At 38.0% G+C, this 21,088-nt stretch overlaps 1 protein-coding gene across 1 annotated transcript in view; it reads left to right on the forward strand.

Moving 5' to 3' along the window:
- Positions 1-21,088, forward strand: part of NIBAN1 (niban apoptosis regulator 1) — a 153,176-nt gene that overhangs the window by 46,751 nt on the left and 85,337 nt on the right. The window contains exons 2-3 of the mRNA XM_058700636.1: positions 17,294-17,424; positions 20,428-20,559. Coding sequence (XP_058556619.1) covers positions 17,294-17,424; positions 20,428-20,559 — 263 coding nt within the window. The remainder of the gene's footprint in view (positions 1-17,293; positions 17,425-20,427; positions 20,560-21,088) is intronic.

Here is a 21,088-nt window from a genome sequence, read left to right on the forward strand (position 1 = left end):
TTGCTTATTTCAACTGTCTGAATGTTCTCGAAAATGATGGCAGAATTAATGCTTTTCCAGGGATTACTATTGATTACTACTACTCTTAAAATGACTGGATTGATTATGCCATGCTCTGGCAGTTAATGGGACACCTATTTGCCTTGATTTTAAATACGAGTTTAATAATGCAGAATGGTTTTATATGTGTAGTTGTGTACTTTCTACCCAGGGTTTTTAAACCTTTCCTAAGCAGGTTATTATTTGTCTGTGCTGTTTCTCTGGAGAAAGTTTCTCTATTACCCATTTAAAAATACAGTATGTCTACAAAGCATAGCCCTTTATAAAAATAGAAGGGAAAAATTTCATCCATGGGCCTATTATTCAATGGTAACCACTGTTACTGTTTTAATATAGGTCCTTCCAGTCTTTTTTTCTCTGCCCATCTGGTTTTGTTTCTTTAACTTCTTTGTGATCTCTCTATAAAAGTCTATGTTCACTTTTCTGTTGGTGTTGCTTACTTTTATGATGTGCATTTTTACATGCTATGTTAGTTTCCTTTCACAAATATATTTTAATGTTTGCATTCAACTTAAAATATGCCATACTTTATTTCTAAGATCAGGAAATACATTACTTTTTTATGGAAGAAAATTTTTACTTGCTTCAACTTTTATATAACTTCAAAGTAGCAGATAAACTACCAAGTTTTATAACAATTCAGATATCTAAGGTCAAAGTACTGAATTTTTAAAAATCCCAGATGGTTATATAATCAAAAGAAAGATATTCTTATTTTACATTTAAATTGTTTCCCTTTAGGGGCTCCTGGGTGGCTCAGTCAGTTGGGCATCTGACTTCGGCTCAGGTCATGATCTCATAGTTTGTGAGTTCAAGCCCCGTGTCAGGCTCAGTGCTAACAGCTCAGGGCCTGGAGCCTGCTTTGGATTCTGTGTCTCCCTCTCTCTCTGCCCCTCCCCCGCTCACACTCTATTTCAAACCTGAAAATTAAGAAAAAAATAAAAAATAAAAAAAATGTTTCCTTTATATTTTTAATGATTTAATGATTTACAAGTATTTTGAGGGGGAAATACAACTTCTTTCTTTTTGTTCTCTCTTGATTATCTTCTCAGTCTCTTTAAATAGCCATAAACGACTAATTGGTTGAGTTATGCATCTTTGTGATAATCTAGTCATGGGCTGAGTTTCTTTCTTAAGATAAAGCCCTTGATTTTCCATTTTTACCCATCTTGTGGGTTTCCGACTCTTCAATCCCCTCTTGTTGACGGCTCAAAACCACTTCCTCTTTCAAGTTTGCCTCATTTCCTGTCCATTCATTTTCCTGGCTTTGGTTGGCAGGTCTTATTTATTTAAAACCATGATATATATATATATATATATATATATATATATATATATATATATGAAAATAACTATATATGGTATATATAAGATATATGTGATATATATATATGTGTATATATTCTTTTCTTTCTTTCTAGTCCTGCATAACTGAGACAAAACTTTTCATTTTTCCTTCCTAAGGGAATTTCCTTCCATCTGGAGATTATTTTTGAGTATGTGTGGTTTAAAAAATTGTTTTTTGGTTATTGTTTAATGTTTGTTTTATTTATTTGTTTATCTAAAGATTATTAAAGAACCTGTGACTCATAGAAGGCATTGTGTATTCAAATATATTTTATGCTCATTACCTAGGATGTTTACAGAATGTCTTCCACCGCCCCCCCCCAGGAAGTTCAAAGGCAGCTGCTTTGTACACCTCACCTGCTGCCATTACCCAAATATAGACAAGTCCAAGCACCACAGACACCCTGCACAGAAAACAGGAAAACAGATGACAAAATATCTCACTAATTTTCTTCTTAATGGTCTTTCTTTTAAAATTATTTCCAGCATAAATTTGAACCTTTTGTTTTTCTAATAGGTAACAAATTTCCAATATTCACGCTGTTTAAACTCAATTCTTTCCCCCTTCATGCTGAGTTGGATTAAATCAACCAATTATTTTTGTGACATGTAAGCATGGTCTTAATCTATATGTTTACCTTACACCTTTCTTTGTAAATGTATAGTTTTGATGATTTGCTCCCAGTGGAACAGTAAAGCTCAGATTGGATTTAGAGAAAAGGAATAAAGTGTTCCTGCTGTGAGCCTCAGGCTGCTGCGAGGTTAGTTTGATTCATCAACAGATGAGGACAGTCCAATTTGTACTAGGTATCTATTATCTATTTGTAGGATTTCTTTCTTTCTTTCTTTCTTTCTTTCTTTCTTTCTTTCTTTCAGTAGCTTTCATGCTCAACATGGGCTTGAACTCACAACCCTGAGATCAAGAGTTGCATGCTCTACTGACTGAGCCAGCCAGGTGCCCCTGTACCAGATATCTAAATGCTTAAGATTACCTATTTATTTAATTTTTTTTGCAATTTGTCTCATACTTAATCAGTATATAGCTAAATATATTGCTTTCTGACAAATTATTATTTATTGAAAGCCTATCTGGTCCCCTGATGAGGGGAAAATAAACTCATAGTATGAAAGAAACAGTTTTGGAATAGAGTTTTCTAAAGAATTATAAAGGTACTTACAGGTTTAAACGTTGGTATAAATGTTCTATTTGTTTGGCAAACTAATTTCCCATCTGCTTTCCCCTTAGTCCTGGGAAGAGACTAAGAACAGGTGGTAGAGATTGAGAAGATGGGCAGGGAAAATGCATCCAGTATAGAACTAATATTGCTAATATTACAGTGTCAATCTAACAGATATTTATCAAGGCATACTATGTGCCTGGTACTGACCTTTCTAGGCTCTTAGGAGTCAGGGACAAGAAATGCACTTTCAATGAGCTATGGAGTTATATAGCAATAGACAGTAGGAAATCTGTGACAGAATGTAGCAGAGGTTGGGATCGCAGACACACATGTGAGAATCATTGGGGTGTATACAGCCTGTGCAGTGGGATTGTGTTTCCAGAAAGAGTGGCTGATTAAGAAGCATATAGGAGGTGAGGAATCTGGAATACTGTTCAAGAGGTTTGATGGTGAAGGGAAAAAAAGAGCGCAATTGCCTGAGAGGTAGGTGAGTACTTTTTTTTCCTTCAGAACTTGAGCACATTTTGGGGCTTGAAGTAAAACCCAGTGAAAAGGAAGATAATGACAATCCAAGAAAAGGTACATCATTGATGGGGTAAGCGTTTGGAGGAAGTGGATTGGGATGTCTTCCTTTTGAGACAGGCTGGAAAAAGGAAAAGTATAGTGGACAAGGGATGAACTTGAGAATGGATAGGAGAGAATAAAGGTTTATCTTTATTTTCTGGAAAGAGGAAGTCTTCTGGGAGTAAAGGGAGAGCGGGGAAGGGAGCCTGAGGATACTGATGAAGGTGCAGTAGTTGCTTTGGAGAGTGGACAAGGCAGTCACCGAGCATGAGAAAAGGCTTGCTAAATAGTGCTGAGTCCAGCCCAGTCTGGAGCTCATTTGTTTGTAGTGGAGCCAAACAGACAGCTTTGCTCTCTCTTCTACACTGTTGGGACGCCTGCAGGGATGCTATTAAATACCAAACTGTCCTGATCATAAGACTCAACTGGAAGAATATATTGAGAAGACAGGATTTCCATTCAGTCTTAGTACATTCTCATTCAGTGGGTCTGAGGTAGGGAATAGAATTTTCTATTTTTCTAGATCCCTTAATTTTAAAAAAGAATATGTTGCAGTGACTACAAAAATTGTTTTAAAAGGAAGGCTTTTGATAAAAGGTACAGAAACTCAAGCTGAACCACACTAATTTAATGAATCCTTAATGAAACACAAATCTTGATGTTTTTATTTAATAATGGACTAATTATAGTTGGGGGCAAAAATGGCAAACAAAATCAATTTACTCTATCCATATATTTTCCAGATCTGTTAACTAGGAATCTAAAGTCTTTTTCTAAACTGAAATAACCCATTTGATTTAATTCTCACATGTAATTAAAACGTGCCTTCATGTTGGGACTTAATAAACTCTAGAATGGCAATTGCATGGTATAATGAGGAATTTTAAACTTTGTTGCAGAAGATATGATTGAGTACATAGAAAATCCAAGATAATTTAAAGATAAATTAATTTAAAGAGTTTTTTTTTTCTTTTAAGTTTCTGGGTATAAAACAGTGGGAGGTTCCTCAAAAAATTAAAAATAGATCTACTCTATGACCCAGCAATAGCACTGCTAGGAATTTACCCAAGGGGTACAGGAGTACTGATGCATAGGGCCACTTGTACCCCAATGTTTATAGCAGCACTTTCAACAATAGCCAAATTATGGAAAGAGCCTAAATGTCCATTAACTGATGAATGGATAAAGAAATTGTGGTTTATATACACAATGGAATACTACGTGGTAATGAGAAAGAATGAAATCTGGCCTTTTGTAGCAACGTGGGTGGAACTGGAGAGTGTTATCTAAGTGAAATAAGTCATACAGAGAAAGACAGATACCATATGTTTTCACTCTTATGTGGATCCTGAGAAACTTAACAGAAGACCATGGGGGAGGGGAAGGAAAAAAAAAGTTAGAGAGGGAGGGAGCCAAACCATAAGGGACTCTTAAAAACTGAGAATAAACTGAGGGTTGATGGGGGTGGGAGAGAGGAGAAAGTGGGTGATGGACATTGAAGAGGGCACCTGTTGGGATGAGCACTGGGTGTTGTATGGAAACCAATTTGACAATAAATTTCATATATAAAAAAATAAAGTTTCTGGGTATAAGACAAACATATCGAAGTTAAGAGCTGGTAATAACCAATTAAAAATGTAAAAGAAAAAAGATTCCATTCATAAGAACAAGACAAATCCATATGAAATTGGGTTTAGGAATAAATCAACAAATATGTGCAAAAATCTTCATGAATAAAAATGACAAAATGTCATCAAAGAGCATTAAAGAAGGCTTGACTAAATGAAGAGATATGCCATGCTAATGAATGAGAACAGGGCTCCTGTCTACAATGACTCAGGATGTTCATAGCAGGAGGCTCCTAACTAAAGAAGGGTTAGCAGAGGTCAAAACAAGCCTGTGCTGCATTCTTCACTCATGTGAGGCTGGCTTTAGGAAAGGGTAGCTTTTCCTAGTTTGCACGTAAATGCTGTCTGGGCTAGCAGCAATCTTAGATGGGAAGATTATATCATAAAGCTATCGGCCTCATAATAATCACAGATTCACTGTTTTTCCAATCAAAATCCTGACATTGTTTTTCTGTGGGACTTGACATAATTCACTTTATGGAAGAGCATTGGCCAAAGAATATCTAAGACAATTTGAGGAAGAACCAAGTGGGAAGACTTTACACTCCTGATGGCAGAAATTCTTATTTTTTTAAATGTTTATTTATCTTTGAGAGATAGAGTGGGGGAGGAGCAGAGAGAGAGGGAAACACAGAATCTGAAGCGGGCTCCAGGGTCTGAGCTGTCAGCACAGAGCCCAACATGGGGCTCGAACTCACGAAGCGTGAGATCGTGACCTGAGTTGAAGTCAGATGCTTAGCCAACTGAGACACCCAGTGCCCCCAGAAATTCGTATTAACACTATAATAATTAAGACAGTGTGGTACCAATAGCACAGGGATAGACAATAGACCAATGGAATAGACTAGAGAGCTCAAAAGCAACCTATTCAAATATGCAAACTTGGAATGTATCAGAAATAGGCACATGTTGGAAGAAATGCAAAATAAATATTGCTGGAATAATTAGTTATCTGTAGGGTAAAGGATGGATTCATGGCTCATAGTCCACACAGAAATTAATTCCAGGTTGTAAAAAGGCTGTGCTAACGTCCTTTTAGAAGAACATGAGGGAGAATATCATTATGAAGACAATAGCAAGGAAGGATTTCCTAAACCAGACACTAAAAACACAAACCAGAGAGAATAAGATAGTTACATCTGACTTCATTAAACTTTAAAGCTGTTCTTCAACACCGTAATCCAAGGGAAAAGACAAGCCACAGATGGGGAAAAGACAACAGAAATGTTTTTACCTGAGAAGGATTCATACCTAAAATTGACAGATAATGCCTATATATCAGTAAGAAGAAGATGTATGGAGAAAGGATGTGAATTCATAGAATAAGAAACTTGACTGGCCAATAAATATATGGAAAAGTGCTCAACTCACTATTACTTTGATAAATGTAAATTAAGGTACCATTTTCTACAGATCAAAATAGACAAAAATGTATAAGTGGGACAATACTTAGAGTTTCTAAAGATGTGGGAGGAAGGAAGTTCTTATACTCTGCTGGTAGGGTGTGAATTACACAGCTTACCACCACCCCCCCCCCCCGCCCCCCGCCATCCCCCAGAGAGAAATTTGGCAATATCAAGTGCAGATGAAGATGCTCACACTTTGCCCCAATATTCTATACATACACTCTAGAGAAACTAATGCTTATGACCCATATACATTCACAACAGCATTGATTAGAAGAGCAAAAGAGGAAATAAGTGAGAGGCCCATCAACAAGGAGACAGATAAATCGTGAGATGTGTTAGAAGTATAGATATCCGTTAAAATGAATACACTAGAAATACATATCACACATATACATGATATACATATACATGACATATACATGATCTACCTATCTGCCTTAAGCAAGCTGCAGAATGACAGGCAAAGTTGTCAGAAAATATGCATAACAATGCTATTAGTTATACATGGATATATGTATTGATATTTACCTATGTTGTAAGAATCTAAAATGACTTATAGGAATAAATACCGCTTTGAGTATAGTGGTGCCTAGTCATGTTGTGGGGCAGGGTAGAGGGGGCTACAAATGTGGCTGTAATGTTTTGTTTAATCTTTTGTTAGCAAATATGGTATATGTTAAGATTTTGTTTAGCTGGATGGTAGGAATATATATTCTTCACTTTATGTTCTATATGCTTGAAATTGTTCATAATTAAAGAAAACACAGACATAGGCACAACCTTCTTATTAGTGGCAACACATCTCACCTCTTGACTCATATAAAGTAGGAAACAGAGAAGAGGGCAGAAAAACTTTGTTGAAGACATTTCAAATATCATGTGGATGATAGGCCTGGTTCACAGCAGTACCTTTTAACCTTGATTTGGTACAAAACACATTCTTAATCAGTAAATAAGAAAATCTACCTAATTAGTGCATTTCCCAGGGAGCCTTATGTTATTAGTCAGCAAAGACTGTAGCTTTAATTGAAACAGTGATGCCATTTAATTGGAACACCTGAATGAGATTAAGGGGTGCTCAGTTAAGGTCAATTTGTTTCCCCTGTGCCCAGAGCCTTGCTGGGTCTCTGCCTTCTTGCTGGCAACTTCTGCCAATTGGGATGTATCTGAGCCAAATGCTTTTACTGTCCTTCATAAATCATTTAATGGAATGTTTTAAATACAGATTCCATGTATTTCCGAATGTATTCTGAAAGACATTGGCATGCTGATTGTACTGATAAATTTAGAACTCATTATATTGAAGCACTAGACATTTGCATTGCTTTTAATTTGTTACTGACCCAACAATTTAATATGTATAGATTAAATGAAATAAATTAGTAATTGTTTTGGGACTCAATAATGTATTTGGTTGGTTATATCTGTATTAGTCAGGGTTCTCCAGAGAAACAGAACCAACAGAAGAAAGAGAGAGATATTTTTTTAAATAAGGAATTTGGAAAAAAAAAATAAAATAAAAATAAAGAAAGGAATTGGCTCATGGGATTATGGAGGCTGATGAGTCCCAAGATCTGAGGTCAGCAAGGTGGAGACCCAGAAGAGCTGAAGGCTAGCTCCACTATGAAAGCCAGCATGCTAGAAGCCCAGGAAGAGACAATGTTTCAGTCCAAGTTGAAAGGCAAGAAAAAAAACAATGTCCCAGCTCAGGGAAGCTAGAAAGAAGGAAATTCCCTTTTGCTCAACCTTTTTGTTTTATTCAGGCTTTCAACTGATTGGATGAGGTCCACCCAACATTGGGGTTGGCAATCTTCATTTTTTATTTACCTATTCAAATATTAACCTCATCCAGAAACACCCTCACCAACACATCCAGAGTATCTGGGCACCCCATGGCTCAGTAAAGTTGACACACAAAATTGGCCATAACAGAAATCTTTCTACTCAAATTTAAGATCATTTCACAAGGCTTCCTGACAATATGGTTTTTATTACCAAAGATTATTTACATTCCTCCATTAATAAAAAAAGGAGTGCTTGAATTCTTCTATAAAAATCAATGTAGTATTTAGTAGAAAGAAAAACTCTGCTAAAAGCACTGACACTGACTGAGGTGCCTGGGTGGCTCAGTTGGTTAAGCGTTTGACTTTGGCTCAGGTCATGATCTCACTACTTATGAGTTTGAGCCCCACATCAGGCTCTATGCTGACAGCTTGGAGCCTGGGACTTGCTTCAGATTCTGTTTCTGTCTCTCTGCCCCTCCTCTGCACTATCTCTCTGTCTCTCAAATATAAAATAAAACATTTTTAAAAATTGGCATTGATTTATTTAAAAAACTTTTTTTTAATGTTTATTTATTTTTGAGAGAGAAAGAGAGGTGAGCAGGGGAGGGTTAGAGAGAGAGGGAGACACAGAATCCAAAGCAGGCTCCAGACTCTGAGCTGTCAGCAGAGAGCCCGACGCGGGGCTTGAACTCACGACCCGTGAGATCATGACTTGAGCCAAAGTCAGATGCTTAGACTGAGCCATCCAGGTGCCCCCCAAAATTGACATTGATTTAAAAAAACATTTTACAAATGTTCTGTTACTAAGTAGTTTTATGACCACGGGACAATTAATTTCTTGATCTGAAAATAGGAGGACATTGGAATTTATTATTATGATCCCACCTAGCTCTGGAGGTCTGTAACTTTGATCTTTCCATTAATATGTGGAAGTTGGAATGTGATTGGCATTGGCAGATCTGTGCTACCGTCCAGATGAAGTCAAGTTGCTTTCTTAGGGATATTGTGGAAGGCAGTCCCAGTTATTTATAGTTCTTTTTCATATTTAATTTCCTTGGTGCCTGTAATGACTAGTTTAGAGTAAATGAATCTCACCTGTGAGGACTGGACTCCAAACAGAGCTAAACTTAGAAGGTTTCAGGACATTTGTTAAGGACCATGTAAAATCACTTTATAGAAGAGCAATTTCCATAGAAAAAATGGGGTTTCCATAGAACTTGATGCTATCTAAATAGTTATTTCTATTAGAGAGTTAATGGGCCTTTTTCTGTCTCCTTTTTTAGAGCATCACATGTAATCGCTTTGGATAATTCTTCACTAATGTACATTGCACAAGAATATTTTAATTTAGTGATTAACTATTTTGCTGGCAACAGATTGTCAAAAAAGCATGTGATGAGCTGTATTTTAGACTGTGCTAGATCTGACTTTATTATTGGAGATACTTGGGTTGTTATCAAGAAAATTGTATTCAGAGGACACAGTGCCTGACTGAATTAAGTGGATAGGAATGAGAACCATTTTGGCAGTTCTTAAATTCTTGTGAGGATAAGTTAGAGCATGCTAAAATAATTTTCACTAATGAGTACTTTATCTGCCTTGTAAATAGTCTCAGAAAGGTAGCTAGCCTACAGAAATGTTAACTGGTTTATGAAGTTCTACCTGCACCTTCCTAAGCCTAGCATTATCATCTTTCATTTTCCTAGCCAAGTCACTCCTACTTATCGTTACCCATATACCCAGACTAACAAAACACGTATCTGGACCCCAAATACAGGTCTCTAAAAAATTGCACTTTTTTTTACACGAATGGTATAGATTCTTGAGAGAGAAGTAGAAACTATAGTGGAAAGCATTTCAAGCAAATATACTTCTGTGTGAGGAAAAGAAAAATGGAATGAAAGAAAAAAAGAATATAATTAGGAAAATAAAGAGAAACCTGGAAGAGACACCAGGACCTATTGTGTTGGAAGGGGAATCACTTAGTAAAATTCCTAGGCTTGTTGCCTGGTTTATTTTAAGTCTGGCCTGATTTCTTTTAATGTGCATATTGTGTTCATTTATACGGTCGCAATCTCAAAGCAAAGAATATTTTCAGGATTCTGGAATAATCTGAGAGCCTCTGATAAAATATGTGCAAAAAATTTTAATAACTATAATTAGACTCAAAAGGAGCAAAGGAAATCTCATTTCAGTTTGTGAATTTCAGCTATGTATTTCTTCAAAACCAAAAAAGGCTGTCTAATGGGCAACCATGATTCCTTCTGAATTCATACTTCTTGTGATGCTTTCTGAAAAAGTAGCTGTGTCAGATGGGTTTAATTTTATTTTTCACACACTTTCCTCTCATATTTATGAAGAAAAAGACAGCCAATCTGCAGCTTCCTTTGGGGACATTAGACAGCTTAGAGAAGTGGCAAAATAAACAAGATTTATTCTCATCAGATGTGTCATGGGAAAATTGGAAGCATGCTGTGAGGTAATGGCAAAATAATCTTGAAAATTTCCAAGCACGTTTTTCCAAATGAAATGAAATTTAAAGTTAGCTTTCATCTAATTATGGCTAAAGAAAAATGCGTACATAAAAATACAGGTATATTTATATACATATCTATCTTCCAACAATACTATTATAATTTCTTCCTCTAAAAAAAGAGGAGGGCAGACTTAAGGTCTCAAAGTTCTAGAAAGCTGTTCACTGGAATAGCTGACCACAGGGATTTTAAATTTTCCCTTGGATAAGGTAATGGGCATTGGAATGTATAGCACGGTAGTGTTTTTCCCTTTCTTGGTGTCTCCTCCATTTCTCTTACTTTTATTAACCTGTGAGGGTATTGTTCTACTAAATCCCTAGTATAGATGGGCACCTTAATTTATTTTGGTGCTGTGGTCATTTGTAGAAAACATTGTTCTTATTTCTGCTGTTAACCTTCAAAATAAACCTGCCAGTTATTTTACCAGAAAAAGATGGGTTTTATTCAGGAATAGCAGAGAATTGCAATCTGGGACAAGCAAGCTATGGCAAAATCATAAACAAATCCACTGAACAAAGGGGAGAGGAACACTTTTTTATAGAGGTAAAGGGGAAGTTGGGAAGGCTGTCATAAACAAAAAATCCATTGGAGTAAACTGGGAGTGGAAGTAGAGTGGTTTTTCATTGGCTGAGTTGTGACTTTCTCCCATTGGCGGGGCTATTGCTAGGGGAGGAGGAAAGCTTTTCTTCTTCCTGTTGGGATAGTAAAGTAGTATCCATCAGCTAGGTCCATCTATTCCTATTGGATTTGCAATTAATGAAGAGTGGTAGGGTTTGAGAGTGCCCCTGCCAAACCTCCTGACTCTGTTTTAGTTAGGTTTTCCTTTTTGAATTTTCACACTGTTCACCCACTGGAGTTGGTGTCTGGCCCTTACATAGCATCTGTAAGTACATGCGGATTCATGGAATGCTCTTAACAGGTCAAGCTTTGTGGCCATATTAAAGATACTGGGCCCATTTTTAGAACAGGGATTGCAAAAAATTGAAGGTCTTTAACAGTGCAAAGGCAAGTATATTGCAAGCCTAACTCAGAGTTTTGGATCTCTATGAGTTTTGGAAACGAGGAAACTGTTCTTTGTTTATTCCTAAGCATGTCTGTTTTCTATCCAGAGGGTCCTGGCATGATTTTGAAATATTTAATATAAGCTCTTGGGAGAGTTCTATGTTTCTCTTCTGGATATTAATATCTGAAGTAAGTCATAGAGAACATAAGTTGGTTTATATATTTCTTGTTTTTAACACAAAGTAGAGTTCCTGCCAGATAAATTTCAGAGAGTTGAGGGGATTAAGGCTGCCCATGAAGAATTTTTTACTTTTCCTTTGGAATCTGTTCAAAAACATCACTGTGCTTAAACGCACACACACACACACACACACACACACACACACACACACACACACACCATTTAGTTCAATTATGGAGAATCCAATTTATCCCCATTCTCTAAGGCATTTACTGGAAGAGAGAGTCCTTGGGCATTATTCTGTGTAATTAGATTTTTGCACCTTTGTATTGTGAATTGGGATTTCTGATTTCTCCACCCTAAGGTGCACAGTGATGATGCTCAGAAGCCTGAGACTATAACTGATGTTATAATTCATCAGGACTTTTAAACTTTTATAATTTAAGAAACTCTGGGGGAAAAACAATAGTGGGTATTATACTCTATTTTATAAATATTTAAAATACTTTATTTTTTAGAGCTACTTCTCTTATTCCCCCAAATTAATCTTTTTTTGTGTGTAATGTTTATTCATTATTGAGAGACAGAGACAGAGTGCTAGTGTGGGAGGGGCAGAGAGAGAGAAAGGGAGACACAGAACCCGAGGCAGGCGCCAGGCTCTGAGCTAGCACAGAGCCCGACGCGGGGCTTGAACCCACAGACCGTGAGAACATGACCTGAGCTGAAGTTGGATGCTTAACTGACTGAGCCACCCAGGTGTCCCCCCCCCCCAAATTAATCTTCACCAGAAACCTCAACAGCGTTTATGAAAATGTGTCAAAGGTTTAATTAATCCTCTTCTAATGTCTGGATTTGGCTCGGTTTTCAGGAAATAGCCACTTTGTTAAAATAAATCCATTTTCTAAAAATGTTTGTATTTTTCTTCTTCATAGTAACAATAAAAATGTGACATCTGAAAATAGTGATTTTTGGAAGGTAATATAGGGAAAAAAACAAAGATGAAATGTTAAGTAAATAAAACTGGGCACAAAATATAATATTCTCAAACTATTAAAAAATAATTATAAAAAATATTAGAAGGAAATATAGCAAAATAATGTTTGGATTGTTTATATCTTTCACTACCTATCAGCTGTTTTTCTAAAAGTATTTGAAGCAGGGATAAATCTCTATATTTCAGAGAAGATTTTAGAATAGATTATAGTTGTATTGACAGTGCAGATGATGGGAAAACTAGAAATAATCCACTATAAACGGTATCTTTCAAGAAAGAAAACTAGTGATAAAGACTAGATTTAAGTTGAATCACTACAGATCTGGAGGTTTAGCAAAAAAACTTCTAGAATAAAAAAATATACAAATCTATTCAGACTTCATGTAAGTTTTACCTAGACACTTATATACTTCCCATGATTACAGACTGGTCAAGAAAAATAAACAAACTAAGGAAGGTGTTTGTTCGTAAATAATTCTCCACATCTAATTTCATGGACAAAATTCATCGAAAAGCTTAAAAGGAATTAATCAGGGGGCGCTTGGGTGGCTCAGTCAGTTAAGCATCTGCCTTTGGCTCAGGTCATGATCTCATGATTGATGAGTTTGAGCCTCTTGTCGGGCTCTGTGCTGACAGCTCAGAGCCCAGAGCCTGCTTCTGACTCTGTGTCTCTCCCCGCCCCCCTCTCCCTCCCCTGTTTGTGCTCTCTTTCACACTCAAAAATGAATAAACATTAAAAAAATTTTTTTGAAAAGGAGTTAATCAGTAAGAGTCTTTTTTTTTTTGAAAAAACAAATGAGTTGAGCTTTGAAAGTGTATATTTTTAATAACAAATATTCAAGTTGAGAATTGGGCCTTTCTCCTTTCTGGGGACATTGGTATGGGTTTCAAGATTATGATGCATTGTACTTTGCTTTATTCTTAAATATTTACTCAACCATTCTTTCATTCATTCAACAAATATTTGCTAAGTACATAAATACAGTATATACCCTTGGAGGAGAGATAAGCTATATTTAAACAGCTGTAGCAAAGTGGAGCACAGTTTTGGGAGAACACAAACGAAGGTGAGATTGTTTCCACCTGGGGAGAGCCAAAAAAGCCTCTGTTAGGGTTGGAATTTCCATCTGGGCTTGAAGGATCTGAAAGTGACTGGCAGGGCATTTAGCGGGAGAAAGGAGGGGTGAAGGCGTGTACAGGGGACAAGGAGATTTCATTTGAGTAGGAGAGGTAGAAAATAAAGACAATTGGGGCCAGATCACAGGGCCTTTGGTACTGGGCTAAGTGGTTACTATTCTGGGCAATGGGGAACTGTTGAAGTTTTTATGAAGGTAGTGACAATGATCTTGTAGCAACGTGTCAAATGAAACTTGTCAGACCAGGACCAAGAGGATTGTACCTCTATGACTATGAGGAATGCCTCTTATGGTTTTCAAGAGTTCCCTGGGAGCATTAAGGGCAAGACTTGGATCTGAAGGACAATTTCCTACCCTACTGTCTGGGCCTTGTTAACTTGTGCTAGCTTTCTCTTGAGAGGAACCATGGTGGCCAGCTTGGACTCAGCCTCTCATGTTCTGCTCCGCCAGCCCTGGACTCACTCTGGCCACTCCCCAGAATCTGTCTTGGCCACACTGACCAAGCTTTGGCTTACTTCCCATAATCCTCCAGGCTCTGTGTATCAGCACTGGCATTCCCAACTCCCACTCTGGCTTTGACTTTTTTGTTCCTCTTTTGGAGCTGAGATCTAGTATGCTTTTGGTGGTTTTTTGTTTTGTTTTTGTTTTGTTTTGTTTTTTTCTGCTGTGATTAATAATGCAGATTAAGAGACTTTTATGGTGTTGAAGCTGTACTGGTTTGGGTGGGGGCAACAGGGTGGATCAACAAATATTGTGGGAATAGAAGTGACAAGATCCAGGGGCGCTTGGGTGGCTCAGGCAGTTAAGCCTCTGACTTCGGCTCAGGTCGTGATCTCACAGTTTTGGGGTTCAAGCCCTGAATCAGGCTCTGTGCTGACAGCTCAGAGCCTGGAGCCTGCTTCAGATTCTGTGTCCCCTCCTCTCTCTGCCCCTCCCCTGCTCATGTACATGTGTGCTCTCAGTAACACGATGAGATTGCTCCTCTGTCTTCATTTTATACGAGGAGGGGAGTTAACTTGTGTAAGGCCCCACTGCTGGTGAGTAGCTGAGATGGCACCTAAAGCCATGTTTGTCTGACTCCAGAGTCCATTTTCCTAACCACGGTGGTGTTTTGCCCCAACACCAGGCTTTTATTTAAATGTCAAGATCCCTACTTAGGTGTTCCTTTGTTTGGGTTTAGATAGGCTTAATCTAAAATCGAGATACATTTTGGGAATCACTTGAGGTTCTTTTCCCCCTAGAACTTATGATAGCTGTTTCATTCACATTTTGAACCAGTCGTTAGGTTAATTACCATAGAAAGCTGTAGTCCCTTTTTTATAAATGCTGCCTGGTGGAAGATGTGTTGGTACTCAAATCACAGAAGCATTTTTTCTCATACATTGGGAGGGAGTGGTGGCATCATAATACCTCAGTAGAGGCAGGGCATCCTTGACTGAGGCTTTGTGATGTGGCAGGAAATCAAGTTTCAAAGCTTTGTAGAGCTCATCATAAAATGGCATCCACCTTCTTTCATTTAAATCCAAGTGCTTGCAAGAGTGCAAAAATTAGTGTCATAAATTAGCAGGCTGCCCTTCTGCGAGACAAAATAGTGGTCACTTGGACCCAAAGGGCAGATTTTGTTAATTGTTTCTATGTTTCGGTGAGGTGAGGCTCATTCTCATTGTGGGAATTCCTAAAGATATCCCACTCCTATGTAAGAAAATTATAGACAAGGATATAGAATTTTATTTCTTATGCACTATATAAAAGCTAAAAAAATATTAACCAATTAGATAATTATAAAGCCTAAGTATATTAAAGTATTATACAAATACTGATTAATAGTAATACCATAGACTCACAGAGCAAGCAAAAGCATGCTGATTCAAATTATAGGAGCTTTTATTTGCATTTCTACAGAACCTATTATTAGTGGGTCTCAACACACCTTTCAAGTAATAGTTATTAAAGCCTATAAGTATGACCAAAAAAGGTCATTTTATTGAGGGAATAAGGAAGAACTCCCCCTTTCCTCATACAGAGTAGATCTAAATGCCTGATCTAAAGTAGGATTCTCTATAGAAAGAGTATTCATACACTATGGGTGTCTGGGGCTATGATTCCATGCGTATAAAAGTTGGCAGCTATGAATTCAAGGTTCTCATATTGAGTATCTCAATCTATGTGGTTAGAAATCTTCACTTATTTTTGAAATTTTATATGCATAATAGCTCTAAACAAATCTTGCCAGTATATTTTAATATTTCTCTGTGACTATATCAAATTTGAAAACAAAAATTATGCGAAGCTCACATGAAAATATTTTAAAATATTTTGGAATTGTTATATCACATTAATTTTTTTCTCAAGATAATATCTTATTCCAAGGACTAACAGCTTGTAAGCACAGCCAGTGAGACCTGTGTTTATTTCTCTACTTTGTAGCAAGTCCTTGAAAGGTGAGGATTTCTAATCTGTCTGGGAATATTCCTTTGCCTTTTCTCCCCTATTTCTTTTTCTCCTTTCCCTCCTTTGCAACTTAACCTACTCTCTAAAGCTAATAAGCACAGGTTGGAAAAGTTCAAGAATATTTCTAGTGCCTGACCCTCCTCTTTCTCCATCTTGTGTCCTCAAACTACCCCTCTTCCCCCCGTGATTGATCCTAAGCTTCATTTTCTTCTGGTGCTAAGTCATCATAATGCAGTTGTTGGTCACTATTGTAAGGCCCCTGTACTTCCAGGGTTGTACTTCAATGTCATGTAGATTTCAAGAAAAGCATGAACTAGTGAGTACTTTCCTTTATAGTTAGGGACACTGGACCCTGGAGAGAATGAGGGACTTGACTGAGAACATCCAGCTGATTTCTGTCTCCCTGGAATTGGGACCACAGCTCAGGTCTCTAGACTCTTAAAGTGTTTTCCTCTACCTCATAGTAATTATATAAGGCTTTGAGTCACACAAAAAATTTAAACCAGAAACATAGGAGCAGAACTAGAAGAAACAGTTGGTCGATTTTATCCAGGGCTGTGGGTCAGTGAGATGAGGTGGAACCTCAAGGATCGAAGGAAGAATGGAATGATGTGTGTGCAGAGTTGAAATGGTGGCCCCTGGGATTACTGCATAGGAGTTAGATGACTGGAGGTAGAGGGGAATGAAGAACAAGCTGGAGTGGAGAACCGGATAAGGTAGAATGGTAGTCATATAGGGATTTAGAAGGATGACTGAGTTTATAGCCAAGGCAATGGGTTGTTGATGTAAGATGAAGAAAAATTCTATTGGTTACTGGATGGATGGTCCTTAGGGACAGCAGAGACTCTCAAGATGACGTCAGAAGGGGAGGGAGAGATACAGGCACGTATGGCATGTTGCAAAGTTCTCAGGAAATGTGAACTAACAAATCCCTGGTAAACAGTGGTATTAGTGGGGTAGATATATGTCTAGTTTGTAAGAGATGCCACATTTCTAAATTCTAATTTTCTTATTTTTTCTAGGGAAAACTGAGGCTACCATCAAAAACTTCAGTCCCTTCTATAGTCGTCAGTACTCTGTGGCCTTCTGCAATCATGTTCGCAGTGAAGTGGAACAGCAAAGAGATTTAACATCACAATTTTTGAAGACCAAGGTAACCCGTGGACATTTGGTTGACAAATATCTCCCACTGAAGAATGCTTTATAACATACCATGTTTCAGAAATAAACAGTAATTTGAATGGCAGTTCAAAAAAATCTGTCCCTAAGAAAAAAATCTGTTCTCAAATCATTTCATGCTCAAAAAACATTATTTGCCTGGAAGTTAGAATGTGTGATTCCTTGCTGATGGTGTAATCCATATGAAAAGAAACCTAGCATGGTCAGTTTTATTGTTTTTCCCACACTGATGCTTTAGTATCAGGAAATTGGACTTGCTGTAGTGAGTTCAATAAAAAAAAAAAGTCATAATTTCAGTGCCTTGGACTATGGACATTTTTGTTTTGGTCATTGATCAACCGTGATCTTCTCTTCTAATCCCCTAACTTACTCTTTCTCCCTTGCTCCATCATAATAATTACCTACAACCTCAACAAATATGTATTGATAACCTACTATGTGCCAGGCCCTACTCTAAAAATTGGGGATCAAATTCTCTGCTTTCCTGTGTATATTCAAAAGTAGAAGACAGTAAACAAATAAATAAACATATATCAGGGGATATCAGGTGCTAATGAATGCTTCCAAGAAAAATAAAGCAGAAGTCTTATTTTAGAGAAGATGGTCAGAGAAGCCCCCTGTGGAGGTGAAATTTGAGCAGACACTCAAGTGAAATAAGAGTAGGTAGGTTGGGTGAATATCTGTGGGATAAGGAGCAACAAGTGCAAAGGCCCTGCAGGAGCCATAAGCACATCAGGAAGGCTATGTGCTGAGAGCAGTGTGAGCAAGAGACAAGGGATGATAAGTGACTACAGAGTGAAAGGGAAAGACCAGACCATGTAGGAGCTGTAGACTGTGATAAGGGTTTCTTTTTTTTTCCTTAAGTTTATTTATTTACTTTGAGAGAGAGAGAGAGAGAGAGAGAGAGAGAGAGAGAGAGAGCACAAGTGGGGGAGGAGCAGAGAGAAGGAGAGACAGAATCCCAAGCAGGCTCCATGCCCTCAGCACACAGCCCAGTGCAGGGCTTGAACTCATGAACCTGTGAGATCATGACCTGAGCCGAGATCAAGAGTCAGATGTTTAACAGACTGTGCCACCCAGGCACCCCAAGTGTTTTTATTTTAAATGTGAAGAGAAGTTATTGGAGGGTATTGAATACAAAGTGACTTACAATTTTAGGCGACTTCTCTGGCCTCTCTGCAGTGAATAGACTATGGAGAGGGATAAGAAGGGAACTTGGAGACTGGTAAGGAGGACCCGATAGCAGGGCAAGAGAAGGGTGAAGGCAAACTGGACTTGGGAATCACGAGTTCTCTTTTGACCATGTAAGTTTGAGATGGTTATTTGATTTACACCCATGAAAATATTGAATGGGTAGTTGAATTCTCTCATCTGCAGCTCAGTGGAGAGGTAGAAACTAGAGAATAGATATTTGGTAGCTGTTGGCTTATAACTGGTATTAGGCCATGGGACATAATAAGGGAGAGTATCAATAGAGAAAAGAAGATATTCCGCAACCAAGCCCTAGAAAAGGAAAAGGATCCAGCAAGGTGGATGGACAAGGAATAGTCTATGCAGGAGGAGAAATTCAGGAAAGAGGAATGTGCCAGAAGGCCAATAAAGAAGGGCTTACAAGAAAGAGGGAGTGATAAACAGGTCAGATACTGCTGAGAGGTTGAGTGAATTGACCAATAGATTTAGCCACATGAGTGTGTAGGGATAACTGAGTGTTATCCCCATAAAACAGTGATTTTTAGGGAGTTTGTTACTCACAATGTAGGAAGTTTGTTAAAAACGCAAAGTTTGGTCCATAACCCCCAGAGATTCTGATATAGTAAGTCTAGAGTAAGGCCACATTTTAACAAGCATATCAATTGATTTAAGCGGCCCAGGTTAAAAAAAATGCACATAAAACTATAGAGTTCAGCCTATATATCGGTTCAATCTCATTTAAAGAGAAGAGTGAGATTCTCTCTTACCTGTTAATGAGGCAAGATAGGAAACTGCCCCTTTATCTGTCAGGACAGAATAAATTCAGAAGGCAATTTAGTTCATCCCTTAGCCAATTCTTACAAAGATTAGCATATCTATCTTTTCCATATGGTTCATGTAAATTTTGCTTGAGAGTGGAGGGATACGTTTCTAGAGGCACTTTGATTTTTTTAATAAAGGGAAAATAGATGTAAATTCAGTGACATGTGCAAGACAGGAGGCCCATTCCTATATTCTGAGATAATACAGGAATTATACCATGAGACAGGATGTGAATTATTCCCTACACAGTTAACCCAAAGGGAGACCTAACTGAGAATCTAACAGAGACTCCCCTACAGCACGTATGTCACCAGGGTTAAGGAGAAATCCTCAAACTGTTTACTTAAGTACAAAGGTAGAACTGAGGTTTGCTGGCTTGCCTGCTCGATCTTCAGCCAGAGGGCAAACAAGGTCTCCTTGAGGAGCACGGGGATGTGTTTACAGCCGGGATCCTCAGGGCTTTTGGATCTGGGAAGCCCATTGAACACTGACCCTCAAGACTACACCTGACAGTGTGATGAACAGGGGAGCAGCCTTTTAAATCTCCTATTTTTGGGCATATTCAAGGTATTGGGGTAGATAGCCACAACTCACACTTAACTACCTCACTCCCTCTCTTCTGGAGTTTATGACAGATTCATTAAGTGCCACATATATACAAAGCACAACCTTATTCCTATAATCCCGATTCTACCATCTACTTCTCTTGTTGTAGCCTAATGGAGGGAAATGGAAGTCACAAAAATATCAATAAGACAAATATTTGCATTTGGTCAGAGGGAGTAGGAAGGGGAAGTGTGGAGGGAGGTGCGGAAGCAACAATTTTCTCAGGATCTCACAAGATCTCAACTACCACAAGATAGTTTCCTAAAATAGTCCTTGAACTGCCATGCTGCAGACTTAGTTGGTAGCATGCTGTGTTATCTTTTGTTGTAATAATTAATTATATTCACCTTATTTAAAGCCACCACTGGAGCCTGGAACTGTTCTGTATGAAGCAGAGCTATCGCAGTTTGCCGAAGACATAAAGAAGTGGAAGGAGCGGTACATTGTGGTTAAAAATGATTTTGCTGTGGAGAGCTATGAGAACAAAGAGGTAAAATATTTCCTAGTTTTCACTGGTTCTTGCACCATTTTCAAACATGGGCCGGGTTGATTGACATGCCCTCTCCTTTGAGACTGATTCGGTCAGTAAGCACTCACTCATGCAGATACTCACTTCAGTTAACATGTTTACTGAATGCCTGGTATATGCCAAGTGTCCTAGAAGGTTCTGAGCATATAACAGCAGCTGAGAAAGATGCTTGCAGTCTAGTGGGCAAGGTAGACTTGGAACAAGTAATTGCAAGTGAGCCTGAAGATAAGTTACACTGAATGACCAATGCAGGGGCCTTTACTATGATCATTCAGCTTCGAGATCTTTTTCAGTCACTGCCTGATATCTCCCCCTCTCTGCTCAGTGTCTCCATATCTTCCTACTGTTAAGCCTCCTATGTGACAAGCGTCTGAGGAGTTAACTTACTAAGACTATGACTGAATTTGCCTGGTTGCTAAGAATTCAGACATTTCCATACTTTATGCCGCTTACACTTAATGGATTTCATTTAACTTTTTTCTGCTTATCA

Source organism: Neofelis nebulosa, chromosome 15 (assembly GCF_028018385.1).
Source record: "Neofelis nebulosa isolate mNeoNeb1 chromosome 15, mNeoNeb1.pri, whole genome shotgun sequence".
In the NCBI taxonomy this organism is placed as follows: Eukaryota; Metazoa; Chordata; class Mammalia; order Carnivora; family Felidae; genus Neofelis; species Neofelis nebulosa.